General features: G+C 38.3%; 1 protein-coding gene and 1 long non-coding RNA gene across 4 annotated transcripts; one reads left to right on the forward strand and one right to left on the reverse strand.

Moving 5' to 3' along the window:
* Nucleotides 1-10: 10 nt before the first annotated feature.
* Nucleotides 11-14,128, reverse strand: LOC108273138 (zinc finger protein 883). Of its 3 annotated transcripts, none has more exons than XM_017482179.3 (5): nt 13,916-14,128; nt 10,207-10,310; nt 6,941-7,166; nt 5,550-5,726; nt 11-379 (listed from the first exon to the last, which is right to left on the reverse strand). In XM_017482179.3, exons 2-5 carry the CDS (start codon nt 10,216-10,218, stop codon nt 366-368), a joined length of 429 nt encoding a protein of 142 aa, XP_017337668.1. In that variant the 5' UTR covers nt 10,219-10,310; nt 13,916-14,128; the 3' UTR covers nt 11-365. The 3 variants fall into 3 exon arrangements, with proteins under 3 accessions (XP_017337668.1, XP_017337665.1, XP_017337667.1); XM_017482176.3 differs by lacking the exon at nt 11-379 and adding an exon at nt 1,766-4,326; XM_017482178.3 differs by lacking the exons at nt 11-379; nt 10,207-10,310 and adding an exon at nt 1,766-4,326 and having other exon boundaries at nt 13,916-14,127.
* Nucleotides 279-3,217, forward strand: LOC128634085 (uncharacterized). The gene is made up of 4 exons (XR_008397277.1): nt 279-399; nt 610-1,770; nt 2,751-2,876; nt 3,084-3,217. It is a non-coding gene; the product is annotated as an uncharacterized LOC128634085 (long non-coding RNA).
* Nucleotides 14,129-15,111: the final 983 nt, after the last annotated feature.

Here is a 15,111-nt window from a genome sequence, read left to right on the forward strand (position 1 = left end):
ATAGCTCAGATATTCAATGCCTGCTTTTTATTTTCATGATATACTATCTACAAGAGTGAATAATTAATGAGGTTCTGACAAAACAGCACACATCATTATTAGCTCTGTGATGTCACAGGCCACCGCGGCCGGGCTTTGTAATGTTTGTGTTAAAATCTTTGGAATGTTTACTTCCAGCGAAACTTTCAAGCAAGCTCGAGATCACACGTGCAACTTTTACACTGCAATTATTCCTGCACCACCTCCGGGATCATTCCTGCATCACCGCTGGGATCATTCCTCCACCACCTCTGGGATCATTCTTGCATCACTGCTGGGATCATTCCTGCACCCGCTCAGGGATTATTCCTGCACCCCCTCAGGGATTATTCCTGCAACACTGAATATAACCAGAGAGAGGTAAAAATTTAGAGTAACAATTAAACACAAGTTCAATAGTCAGTCAATAGTCATGAAAACATTGTTTCACTTGATTTATGCTACAAATGTGTCGATCATGTTGATTCATTGCTTGTATCACACAAAACAGATGACACTTTCATTGTTAAAAGTGATCTAGCAGAGGTAAATTTCAAATATTACACAGATTTGTCATTCATATTGTATAAGGGAGTTATAGGCCCCCAGTTTTGTACCGGGTCAATGGGAGCAAAAAATGAGGCCCACACAAGGGTTAGCATCAACACTGAATCAAAGATGTTTAACCATAACAGGGAACACTATAGAATTATCAAGTGCACAATGATAATGCATCTGTCACGTAATGGAGGCTGAGACGGAAGCAAGTGCAGGTATGGCAGTTTAATAAAATAACAAGTACAAGGGATCAGGCAGAAATCAATAAACAAAGAGAGGCAGAGCTCAGACAAACAGTCCAAACAAGGCAAGGCAAAAAGACATGGTAGAAAACAAGAACAAAGTTAAGACCAGAATAAACAAACAAGGTATCAAGTCTTGGTAACAGCAGAGACTAAATGTAATTGAGCGTATACTTCTCAAGGGCTGTCTGTGTGTGAGAGTCTCTTACTATAAGTAGTGTGGTGTCCTTGAGATTGTAATTGGGAACAGGTGTGTCTAATTAGTTCTCAAGAGAAGGTGACTTGACAGTGTGTAGCTTTGGGAGTTGTATTCGTCGGCCATGTTTGTAGTTCGTGGTGCATTCTGGGAAATGGAGTCACTGGTGATTTGATCATTATAATTATAATAGTAATTATAATAAAAAAATAACCCATGATAATGGCATAAAGACATTCAGGACATGTTAAAGCTATACTTAAAATATACGTTTTAAGCTAATAATTTACTCTCAGGCTATAATTTGGGTAGAATGGTTGCTGTACAAACTATAATTGTGTCTTAGCACATAAAACATTTATAATAACATGAACAAGTGCATAACAAAGTGAAAATACAGTACATTACATTTGCAGTTTTAAATAGATATAGGACAAGTTTAATTTTCACGTGGAAAGATTTAGTATCTTCTTTTCCTGAGTGACACCAGCAGAGTTTATTTAAAGCACAGGTGTCAGAAAGCAGTAAGGAGACACTGACCTAACACACACACACACACACACCCATTCTCATCTGAAGTTTGCATCTTATGAGACTAGATTTCCATATTTGTTGTCTTTTAGCTTTAAAACAGACCTCAGATTAAGGCATTTAGATTTATGTCTAGACAACTGACCAAAAAAAAAAAAGAGAGAGAGTGGCCATGTCTGACTGGGATACCACACACTCTCTTGGCTCCATTTTCTTCCTTCAAGGGTAAGACATTTCAGGAGAGGGAAAGCTGTAAAATTCATTACAGTGCTCCAGCTATAATACTGTCAATAATACACCTGTTATAAACAATTAGGGGGAGAGAGAAAAAAAAAAAAAGCTTACAACTGTTCAAAGTGTTCACACCCTTTTCTATTGGGGCATGTGACTGTGCTCAGAATCACAATCAAACTCATGTTCAAAAGTAATTATTTGATTAATTTAGTGATTCTTGGTTTCATCTGGTTGCTGAAGCCATGATCTGCATGGCAGAGAATGTCAGTTAGAAAAGCAATCATACTGGAGGAAAAACATAAAACGCAATCCAAATTCAGTATTGCTTTTCAATTCTGGCGTGAGGACAATTACGTTTGATTCTAAATATCGCCGAATATAGCATCAAACAGCATATATTGATCAAAATGATTATTTTAGTCAGAGTTATTGCGTTTCCTTTCTATTGCGCTGTTTGATTGACGCGTATGCGTGGACTCGCGCTCATTCAGTGAAGTTTAACGGAGACTCGCTCGCTGTCAGGACGAGACTTTATGTAAAATGGAAATACTGGCGTGAATTTCGAACATTTACAGATAAGGATATAAAGGTAAACATGTCATTTCTGTGCTGAAGAAAACATGTCTGGAACACATTAAACAGCACACGCTTCTGTCGCAGCGTCTGACACGACAAGCCGCGTTAATACACTTACGAGTTAGTTTGAAGCGCTTAATATAAAACACTCTCATGTTTTGGACAACCTGCATCGTGATTGTGTTTTATTCATAGAAATGCGTTTTTCACCATTGTGAAGTGACGTTACTGACGGAGGGGTTATCGACAGTGACGTCATAGACCCGACTAATCCATAATTACATTCGTTGTCAATTTATTTATCGATTGTTATTGATTAGTTGTTGCAGCCCTAATGTGAACCTAATTCCCTGTACTTGCAGTTTTGCCATACTGAAATCACTGTCCAATTCCAGCTCTATGCTGTACTTGGGGGCATGGTTGGAGTTGGAGACGGACCTGAAAGCATTGTTTTCTGGGAGGCATTGCTGTCGATATGAAAGAACATCCTTCATTCCTACTGCATTGAATCCTTAACCAAGGTTTTCAGAATTATTTCTAAAACATGAAAAAAGTGTTCATATGATTCAGATCAATAAGTTTTAACACAATATTTTTAAAACATGACTGTATTTAATGGCAAGTTGTTATGGCAATTTATACTGACAATTACATTTGTTACAGTAAATAAGCGCTTCCCTATTGCTTGAGTGGGATATAATGACTGAGTATAAGATCATTTTACCTAGGGTAACAAAACATGAAGTATTACCATACATATCTGGTGAGACCTTCATCAACTGCACAGTTCAGCTCACACTTGAAGGTAAGAGCAAACGCAAGGTTCGCCTCAGGTGTGCAAATATTCATGGTATTTAAGGGTGCTGCGCTGTCTGAATATTCTATTACATTTAGAGCACTTGTAAGGCATATCTCCAGTGTGTATTCTCATATGCTGCTTAAGGCTTGAAGACTGACTGAAACACAATCCGCACACGGAGCAGCGGTGCGGCTTTTCCCCAGTGTGTGTCCTCTGGTGCAGCTTAAGGTGGTTGGTTGTTCTGAATCCATTGCCACAGGTGGGGCAGCAGTAAGGCTTCTGTCCGGTGTGCAATAGTTTGTGCACTGTAAGATGTGACGACTGATTGAAAGACTTGCCGCACTGAGAGCAGACGTAAGGCTTCACTTTGGTGTGCACTCTCTGGTGGGTTCGCAGATGTGTTGATTGTGAAAACTGTTTTCCACACAGGTCACAGTGGTAAGGCTTTTCTCCAGTGTGTACCCTTTGGTGTACTATAAGCGATGAAGAATTTAGAAATGCCTTATCACACTGAGAGCACTTGTACGGTTTGTCCCCAGTATGTATTCTCTTGTGAACTTTCAGGGACAAAGAATGTCGGAACTGTTGACCACACTCTGAGCACTGATTTTTCTCCATCTGATCATGTGCATTCTTATGCCTCTGAAAACCTAATGAGCTTGCGAATTGTTTTCCACAGTGTTTGCAACATAAACAATCCTTACCAGGATGTACACGCTCATGCGCTTTAATATTTGATACTTGCGTCTTGTCAGACCGAAAGCTGGCTTTTACTGTAGTGTGCACCATCTGGTGTCTCTGGAGTTGTGAGCCTTGCGTGAAGGTTTTACCACACTGTGTGCACTGGTAAGGCTTCTCCCCAGTGTGCACTCTCTGGTGAATTCGCAGGCCTGATTTTTGTGTAAACATTTTTCCACATTGTGTGCACTTGTAAGGTTTCTCCCCAGTGTGCACTTTCTGATGACTTCTCAAGCATGATGAATTACTAAAAGTCTTATTGCACTGGCTGCACTGATTCGTCCTTTGTCCCACATGAAGTACATGTTTGCCTGAAGGACGTAATGCAAAGGAGCCCTTCACAAACTTAACTTTTCCAACGCTCTTTCTTTTGATCATTTGTTCTTGAGAGGTAGATTGATCCCATTCGTCAGAATATGATTTGCTGGACTCGCCTGCAATTTCATGAGAGAAAAATCGCTTTTAAACTTTTAAATACTCTTAGTGCCCAAGCAGTAATTCACAAATGGGCTGCAATTTGCAATTACTGCCAGTTTGGTAACTGAATTCCTTTTCAAAAAGTTCCTAGCACCAAGGTCTATAGGCCACACATGACACAAAATTAAATGCAGGGATTGACATTAAGCTTTTTTGGGGGATAAATCTACATTTTATATCCAAAATCACGTGTCAATAAAATATTTGCAAATAACTGCTGTATTACATAAGTTTAGAAAAATGTTAATTTGCACTGAACTATTTATAATATGTGTAGGAAAGAGTGGAGAAAAAGAGAGAGAATCTAAGTTAGTCTTCTATTAATTCTAGCTCTTCTGATTCAGGAGAGAGGGACAAAAAGGGAAAAGAAGAGAGAGAGAGAATGATTCACGACTTAATTTATTCTAGCTTCTCTAGCTAAAACATGTCACGAATGTCTAATAACATTTCAGAAATTAAATGTTTAATGTCATTTTCAGGGACATTTTGCCTTGAGGGGATGGCTGAATACGTTTAGGGCCACTAGGTGATGTTGGATGAGTGTTTTTTTAGTGTTGCTCATGCTGGGCAGGTGCTACTTGGACCATCAACAGCTGTTCCAAGCCATTCCTCTTGGGGATTTTCTAGGGTTAGGGTTAGCTCCATTGTGCCTGCTTCCATTAACTGGGGATCCTGTTGAGAGAATTGGCATGGACCTCATTGGGCCATTAGACCCAGACTAATGACTAGAACGTATCATCATACCACTTTGTATTAGTTCTCGCCGCTCAGTGTTGTGGAGTGTTACACCGTATGCATGATACACGATGCATGAAACTGAGATAAGTGGCCTGAACCCCTGTTATTTTTAAGTAACGTAAGAGAATTTTTTCCAGTTTTCCTTGGGAGATCAATTTCTCGTTTTACTACCCACATCAAGGTCTAAATTACTCACAAGGCAAGGGTCGTTCAAGATCACACAACAAGCTGAAATTGAGATAAGTCTGTTTGCCTACAGAGGTCAATCACTAAAAATGTAACAGTTCAAGAGTATAAAACCATACAGGGAGGCCAGGGTGTCAAATCACCCCAAATATCACATCTACCTTCACTTACAATGCACCCCACATACCTTATGGAATTTATGACAATTTATTACAACTTGCATTTAGATCCACAATACAACCATTTATATACTCACTGGGGGAAGAAAAACCACTGCTGTTGTATTCATGATCATGAGCCCCGTCTTCTGGATCACCCTCATCTATTGCTTTTCTGTTTAGTATTTTTCTACAATCCACCAGTCTCACAGAACACATCTTTACCTGAGCCTGCAGTGATTGCTGGTCTCCATGAAAACTGGATTTACCTGGAACTTAGACACACAAATAAGATGTCTTCAAAAGACGAAGAATATGAAGACCACAATGAAAAAACGACCAGAGTCACAAAACTGTATTTTTGGAGTTGTGCATCCACGGCTGTTGATTGAGCATTGAAGAATGATCTCATAAATGTACGAAATCAGCCGGTAGGCTTTGAGTAATGGCGGACGCCCAGCTGAGTGAATTCCATTGTTAACTTACTGTCAGATTTCTTCAACATATCGCATTAGTAATTGCTCTCAGAAAATTTCAGTACTAGATCAAACAACATGGATGAGTATCCTCAACAGACCGATAAACCAAAGAAGAGTCAGATACATGGAAGTAAGGCAGAAAAAAAACTCCCTCTAAATGACAGAATTGTGGATAATATTCAAGTTGAGATTGATGTATAATGTATAATCGCCACAGTCTCAGTGTTTAAGTCTAGGCTTAAAACGTATTTGTTTACTCAAGCCTACCCTGACTAGATTCTGTTCTACTACTTCGCAGTCATAATTATATTTTTTCTCCCTCTCTCCTTTCGCCGAGCCCCACACGAATTTATGGAGATACTAGAGATCCTGATCCTTTCTGCCTCTGGATGGAGCTCAAATCTTCTTTAATTCCAGACTGCTGGGACTACGGCTGCTCCTAACGCCATACAGACTTCATATAAATCCATAATGAACTTTTTCACACTAACTGTTGTTACCCAGATGAGGATGGGTTCCCTTCTGAGTCGGGTTCCTCTCAAGGTTTCTTCCTCTTAAAACATCTTAGGGAGTTTTTCCTTGCCACCGTCGCCACTCAGTGGCTTGCTCAGTTGGGATAAATTCACACCTTTAATATCTGTATACCGTGTTGATATTTCTGTAAAGCTGCTTTGAGACAATGTCTATTGTAAAAAGCGCTATACAAATAAAATTGAATTGAATTATACTCCGTGAGTTTTCAGTATTTATGTGATGTTGATGATGCTCAGTTGAATAAATTAGTATAAGTTCATCACTGTATTACTGTGAATACTCAATTAACACAATGTAAACAATAATAACTGATAACTTTTGGTGTCTTCATAAAGACTATGAATGGAATTCAAGCACACTGTGACTCTGATCGTTTTATCATTGGTGCCTTCATATGCTGAAGCAAAACTGACAGATTACACGGTCGTTGCGTTAGGGTGTAATATCATCGTGATCATCTTTCTAATCATAATTACCTCCAGTATGACAATTTCCTTCTGATATTATTTTTGCATTCAGTCCCCGTGTTTTCCTGAAGTCCACCAGTTTCACTGTGGACATCTTTAACAGAGTTTGTTCTGTGTGCTGATCTTCACCATTACGCCACAAAGCCTCTGAGATAAGACTGGGCAGACCCTCCACATTCTGCAGTTGCTGCATTTCTGGTATTATCTCAGCCTCTTGGGAAAAACAGGGCACGTCCTTTGAGATAAACACAAAAAAAAGACACTTAAAATACAAACCTGGAATTTTTAAAGAAAACGTTTGGTTTTTTTTTTACACCCCTCTGCTCCTGGTGTGAAAAATAATTCATACAAGCATATTATAGAATAAGGATTATTTGCTACTTTTACTTTTCTCATACAGTTTATTGTCTCTCTTAGAGTGCTGCATGATGAGGCTACACATTTGTGCAACCCTTGTAACTGAGGTTAGTTAACCTTTTAACTAAACAGTCTCAGATACTCACAGAAGAACATTACGTAACATGTTCTATTTCAACCCCTTCTAACTGTCTGACACCTGGGCTGCATCCGAAATCGTGTACTGTGACAGTACCTACTGCACGGCCGTTGAAACATTACGTACTAAGCAGTATGTGTGTGTAGTACGACTACAATCCCGGATATACTATGTCCGCCATATTGGCATTGTCATGTGACCTTCGATGTCATCATAAACACAAAAATTTTAAAGGCACCACCAGATTAAAGTAACCGCACTAACGGCAAAATGCACATCAGGAAAGTTAACTGAATTAGTCGTTTAATGTGGGCGGGGTTAACACGCTGAGGTAAATTTGTTGCCGTTAGCTTGGCTAGCTTGATGCGTTGCTGATCACGCGCAGTGTAGATGCACAATAGGAGCGTGAGTAAGATCTGTGATGTCTAATTAAAACATTATGATCAAAAGTAAACACAAGTAAAATAATATGTCTAAAGGCAGCGAGAAACAGAAACCACGAGGTGCAGTGAAAGTGAGTTTTTATTATTCATTTAGGACTGCAGTTTAATTCTGTGCTTTTTGTGCATCCAGAAAAAAATAAACACATAAATACTATTATATATATATATATATATAAGTCAAAATAAAGCTCTGCAGATAGTCTGAATCATACAATCATGACATGGGCTTTTATACTGTCTCGCAACAGTGAGCTCAACTAAGCGGGGTATACCCCTTCTCCTTTTTTGGAAACAATCTGTCTTTTCTCCACCATTAATTCCTTCTAGTCATATACTGTTTAAAATTATGGCGCAAGTCCAGTCAATTAATTTTAAAAAAAAAAAAGGTTTTATTCTAAAAAAAAAAAAAAAAAAGTTTACTCTTTCAACATAATCCTACAGTATGTCCAAAGATTGTATGAGGCCTCCACATTGTTCTGTTTCAACCTCTGTAGCCCTTTACATGGTTAACATTAACTTTTTTCCACCTCAGGTGCTTCTTATGCTAAGTCGGCCTTAGAGCTTAAGCACAAGGACAGACATTCCCTAATAAGGCGCTTTTCTGAGCATTACTGTGGCGTACTCTTATACATTGGTTGCATATGAGGTTTCTGTGTATTAGCATATTCACATTCTTTTCTGTATGAATAACTCACTTGTTACAAAACAATACTAGAAATACCTTGTGGTCCTCATAATGAAACAGTCCCTTTTGCTACTGATAATAAGTGCTTTTCCGGTTCTTTCATTGGCGACTCAAGAACAAACACAGATCCCTGTGCAACTCTGTATTGGTAACCTTGCTTGCTCTCATTAGAAATCGCTCAACCTTTCAGACGTAAACGGACCTGGTTGGATCTATCACCATATTTCATCATCATGAGCCTCATTTCCATTAAATAACTCGTTCTTATTTTCACTCCATGTATATCCTCACGTGTATCCTTTTTAAGAATTACGAGGGCAGGGCCCTTGTCTCTTCTACTAATTATGCATATATTGCTATTCCTTTGCGAGGGAAGGACTAATTCTGCGGAAGATTTAAGCTGCCGTTGTCGTGGCAAACAATCTTTCCAGCCCAACAAAAAACTTCAGAGACAGAGGGTTAGTAGATGTCAAAAAGTAATGAAACTTTATTGAAACAATAAAGTGAGACAGTCTGCAGAAAGTCTGAATTATACAAACACACAGCCCGTTTAGGCATGGGTTTTTGCCATTTTTCATTAAAAACGGATCAATCTTCTTTGCACAATTACTTATTCATGTCTATATGTCATCTTAAATTTGTGGTGCATGCGTTTTCACTTGTATTTTCTTAAATGTTTTACCAAAACAGGGTTTTTACTTTGTCCCATAATTCACCCTATAGTCCCAACCCGGTACCGTTCCTCCTGGAAGTCTTATCTGTTATTTTGACACTGCTTTGCAAGCCTAAAGGGCTTTGGTTGGAAACCCAGTTCTGGTGAATGTCTAATTGCTAATTTATTGCCAAAGAGTAAAGCTGCCTTAGACAAAACACAAGGTTTACACACATACAGTGTCAGTTGTTAGAAAGTGTTTTATAGATTTCGATCAGAAAAACAATCTTACTCTTCAGTAAGACACAGAATTCATCTAACTCAATACACACTTAGAATATAACTTGACCATCAAGTGCACTATGGATTTAGATAATGCTTCTAAATAACAATTCTAAATGTTGGGTATACGTATTAGATTATACTTTAGTAATATATCCAAATATTAGTTACACATATTGATTACACTTTGTCAATATATTCTATACCGTTCACCAGAGAGCGATCTAAGAGGGCACTGATAAATATTAATATGGCACGCTCTCTTACTTTAGCTCGTGTGAGTTTATGAGTTCTCTCTCTCTTGAGAACACTGTGACCTTTTTCTCATCTCCTCGACAACCCATATCGCAGGAATGTGTCTTTCTCTCTAGTTTCTCTTATCTTGCACCTGGTATGGGATGGACCAACAGCCCATTATTTTACCTTGAACAATGAGCACACTATTGCTGAGGCACATGACTGTCTGATATATAATATATTTATAAAAATAAAAAATAAAAACTTTCAGGATGCTGCGTTTTAAAAATAATTTTGTAAAATCCAAATAAGCTTTACAGATCTTTATTAGAATTATTGCACATGCACCTGTGGAACAGTCCTTAAGACATGAATAGTTTACAAGCTCTAGGCAATTAAGGTCACAGTTAGAATAACTTAGGATGCTAAAGAGACCTTTCTACTGACACCAGAAGAAAGATGCCTGAGGTGCCTACTCACCTGTGTGAACATGCTATAGGCCTGCTGCAGGGAGGCTTGAGGGCTGCAGATGTATCCAGAGGAATAAACTGCAATGTCTGTAATGTAAGATGCCTAAGACAGTCCTACAGGGAGACAGGAAGGACAGCGGATTGTCCTTGCAGTGAAAAATTACATGTAATCATGTGATCCCCCCAGACGTGATCGAGAACTTGTAAACGCCTCGGTGGAAGAGTGGAGGAACATCTCACAGCAAGAACTGAGAAATCTGGTGCAGCCCATGAGGATGAGATGCACTGTAGTACTTAAAGCAGCTGGAGGTCACCACATACTGACTGTTACTTTTAATATCGAACCCCCCCCACCCTTGTTCAGGGACTCATTCTTCCATTTCTGTTCATCAAACGCCTGTGAACCTTGTTCAGTTTATGTCTCGGTTTTTGAATATTTTAATATTAATACAAATATTTACACATGTTAAGAAATTTGCTGGAAATAAAAGCAGCTGAATGTGAGAGGATGTTTCTTTTTTTGCTGAGTGTAATATACTCTAGTCTTTTTTAATAAACTGAGATACTTTGCTATCTGACCTTGTAGGTGTGTGTGTGTGTGTGTGTGTGTGAGTGTGCATCTTATGGCAACTCTCCTGAGCGCTCAAAACAGGACATAGCTGTGGCAGCGTGACGGTGCCTTTTATTCTCATCCTCATCAATTTCATATTTTCTACATCCTCAAAAGATTTTCTAACACTGGCGAAGGTATTTATTGAAGCAACCATTTCCATACATGAGCATGCATGTAATATGTGTAAATGCTGAATTATTACTTGGCTGCTTTTAGTCATGTGGTTAAATGCTGAATTAAGCATTCCTCTACTGGAAGATACAGGACTTTTCTAACTCAGTACATACTTATATCATATACCTGATTAGAAAATACTCTATATTATCAGTTTGAAATCTGAAGGTAATGTGCAGTTTTAAGAAAGAAAGAGAGACAGATAAATAGAATTGATTTAATATATAGGGTGCCAATACTTGTAGAGCTGATTACATAGATAGATAGATAGATAGATAGATAGATAGATAGAGATGAAGTAAGAAGTCTGTGTTACAGGTACATTGACAGAGTGAGAGAGAGGCGGGGCTTCAGGCCGTGAGTTTTGCCGGTTGGAGTTTGAAATCTTGAACATTCCGAGCCAGGCTCAGCATTGCATCAGTGTAAGTGAATGGGAGTTTTGAGGATATTTCATCGTCCTCTACGGGAAAACCAGGAGTCCGATCAGTTAGAAAAAAATACAGCCAGATCAGTCTGTACAGCCTGAAGGACTGTGCTGGGTATTTGCTGGAAGTACAGTTACAATCAAAATTATTCAACCTCCATTACAAATCAGGTTTAGCGTCAGAATTTACAGACTTTCAGCTGTTTGCAATGAACAAATCAAACAAAAGCAACTGAAATAGTTCAACACAATGAATGCTTCACGTGGCTTCCCCAAATTCAACTGAAAATGCAACTTACAATGACTTCTCATGTTTTAAAATTATTCAACCCCCTGAATAGATTCCCTCACAGCAGCACAAATATGCTGGCTAGGGGTAGAAAAACATGAAATACCTGAACTGGCTAGGGGTTCGTTGAGTGTACACTACCATCTACTCAAGCCAATCGGATAACTGCCACATTCCACTGATCAACCGTAACACGTTCTCGCTCCGACCAGTCACGTTTAGTTTTACAATCAGGACAGGAACAGCCTTACTGCACCGAACTCACATGTATCATCTAACAGCATCATTGTAACAACATCTAAACGAAAACCAGCAACATTATGGGTCATAAATGCACTGTTATTATAGATGAGTGGTCTGATGGATTAGTAATGATTGATTCAGTAAGGATTCGCTAGACTGATTCAAACTGGTAACTCTTAAAGTTGATGAGTCTTTTAGCACGGTTCGTTTAGAGAATGTATTTGTCAATCATTAGCCCATTAATTGGACGACGCAGTGTCCAATTAATCTGACAGTGCCTGTGAGGACAACATTTTCTTGCCAATGGCATATTTTCCAGATACACAGTCTTTTAATCTCACCACACACAATTTACTGTAAAATCACAACTCGGGTTTTGCCGTAGTGATGCAGGAAGCACTGGTGAGAACACATATTATCCCTTAAAAAGTATTTATGACCCATAGTGTTGCTTGTTTTCTTTTAGATGTTGCTACAGTAATTCTGTTAGATGGTTAGATCCACTCTCCTGTCGTCATTCCTCCTGATCGGCCATGTTAGAGAGCCTTAATAGTGTGCGAGTTAGGTGGAGTATGACTCTGTTCCTGTCCTGATTGTAAAACAAAATGTGATTGGTCGGAGCAAGAACGTGCTACGATTGGTCAGTGCAATGTGGAGGTTATCCGTCCGGCTTGAGTAGACGAGTAGTCCAACTATTTGTGGATTTGTGTGCACTCTTGACGCTAGAAATGTTTCAAAATCTGCAAATGCACACGACAAACGCAGGGCAGAGTTGTGCTTGTGACATAAAAACATATTTGTAACAAAAAAAAAACATTTTATTTGCATATCTCATTTTATTTATTTGTCAATTTAATTCATTTCTTGTGAAACTCCTAACATATATTTGTGGATCTCATTCAATGCATTTGTGAATTTGTTTAATCTTTGTAAATCTCACTATATTTATTTCTGGATCATAATCTAGTTATTTGGAAACATGATACAATTCTAACCCCATACTCTGTAGAAGCTAAACCCACACAATGACTACATTTACACGGACAGCAGTAATCTAATTATTGACCTTATTCTGAATAAGACAATATTCTGATTAAGGTGTTCACATGAGTTGCTTTCAAAATACTCCTGTCATGTACCCGTTTTACATGTTATAGAACATAGAGCGATTAACATCACACGTCATTACGTCACCGCGCCACGCCGTCCCTCCAGAATTTCACGTATCGACATACAGTTCAACATAAATCTCACACGGCGTTAATAATGTGATTAAGGTGTTTACATGTCTGTAATACACGTCGATAATGCGACTAAAACAGGAGTACTCCGCACGTCTTAATTCGATTTGTGTTTACTTCGAGTATGACATGAGTCGGATTAAGGTCATTAAAAAATTGCTGTTTACATGGTAGTTTCTTAATCAGAGTATCGTCTTAATCGGGTTCATAGTGGATTATTGTTGTCCATGTAAACGCACTGAGTGATAACACCCGAGGCAAGTTTTATGATAAACTTTTCACACGTTTAAAGCAATTAGCACTCACATGCAAGAATAAAAATGCATGCAAATAGTCTGTTTAGAAGCATGTTTTTAAAAGTTTTTTTCATGGACAATTATCTGGGCTCAGTCCCGGATGATTAACAGTTCAGATGACGCCCCTGTGCTCATGATGGATGTGTATTTAGGTGTTTTCAGTGCAGTAGTGCTTCCCAGGAGCATGCAGTCACTGGTGTGTTGTCTGAATTCAGTCTATAAACCTGTATAATAAGCAGTGAAGGAGTGAGGAAATGTGTCTATCATCCCAGTAATGAGTTTTTTATTCTCTCACATTCGAGTGCAATTTCGAAAAAATAATAATAATAAAATAAATAAATAAAAACAAATGTTGGGAACTTGATAGCTCTTCGGTTTCGCACTAAGCAGAGTGTGTAGCTTCCTGGGGAAAAAATTAAGGACCAAAAAAGAAACTAACCTGTTTTTAATGCCGTATTTCTCCTCTTTGACCTCCGCTATTAGAAATAACCCAAATGGAGAAACCAGGGAGTCTCTAATGATTCCTTTAGTTTGACGTGTCAGTTACAGTTAGACATTCAAACTGTCCCTGGAACTTCCACTGCGGTTAAACCAGCCGCTCTTCAGCAAAAGCACGGTTAATCTAACTGCACATCAGTTTTCCGAGGCGCGGCTTTTACACGCGTAACGGTAACAGCATCGAAAGCGGAAAACGTGTGTCCGCGAGCTCCTACACAACAAAAGCAAATGAACCACGATCATTTTAAATAAATACGTAACAAAACAAACACAACAATTGACAGTATTTATGAGTATAGAGTCAACGTGTTTATAACCCTTTACATCCCTTTTTAAAAAAAAAATAAATAAATAAAATTAAATTTAAAAAAAAAAAGGCTACATCGATACATGCTATAAAGCAGTGGTTTTCAAAGTGGGGGCCGCCAGGGGGCGCCCGGGGGGCCTCAACAATTTGATATGAAAAATAAATTCTCACTCTCTCTCTCACACACACACACACACACACACACACACACACACACAATCAATTCTTAATGTACTGTAAATATGTAAGATGTAATTATTATTAATAATAATAATAATAAAGGGGGATATCTTCAGAAGTCTGTATTTTTAATGCGTTTTAAAGACATCTTGCAAAAGGGGGGCCTCAGTCAAATGTTAATGCCATTTGGGGGGCTTTGTCCTGGAAAAGTTTGGGAACCTCTGCTATAAAGCATTAAGCCAAATACTACAAATAGGCTACTAAAAACATTTTAAGAAACTTTATTGTTGTTGTTGTTGTTGTTTATGCTGTTGTTGTTGTAATTCTTGCTCTTGTTGTAAATCTAACCATAAATACATTTTTAAAACATGTAGGTGGTTCATTTAAAAGAGGAAATCTGAAACCAAAATATTAACATTTACTTTGCTTCGTCTTAAGGCTGAAGTAAAACTGACATTTCAAATTGGTAGACAATCAAACCCACTCAGATGAATTCATATGGACCTACTCTATTCTCACAATAAAGATCAATTAATTTTACTGTAGAATTTTCAAGTAATTGCTCTTCAAAGTCACAAGATCTGACAATATAATTGAGAAATTAAGCACACTGTAATCAGTATAAAATGGACATATCACATTGGTAGATG

Source organism: Ictalurus punctatus, chromosome 12 (assembly GCF_001660625.3).
Source record: "Ictalurus punctatus breed USDA103 chromosome 12, Coco_2.0, whole genome shotgun sequence".
Classification (NCBI taxonomy): domain Eukaryota; kingdom Metazoa; phylum Chordata; class Actinopteri; order Siluriformes; family Ictaluridae; genus Ictalurus; species Ictalurus punctatus.

What these genes read in the sequence shown, in the direction of transcription:
- LOC108273138 (XM_017482176.3), bottom strand. An exon ending in AGGAAATTGTCATACTGGAG is followed by an intron (nt 5,727 to 6,940) that starts GTAATTATGATT and finishes TGTGTGTCTAAG; the next exon opens with TTCCAGGTAAATCCAGTTTT. An exon ending in CAGTGGTTTTTCTTCCCCCA is followed by an intron (nt 4,327 to 5,549) that starts GTGAGTATATAA and finishes ATGAAATTGCAG; the next exon opens with GCGAGTCCAGCAAATCATAT.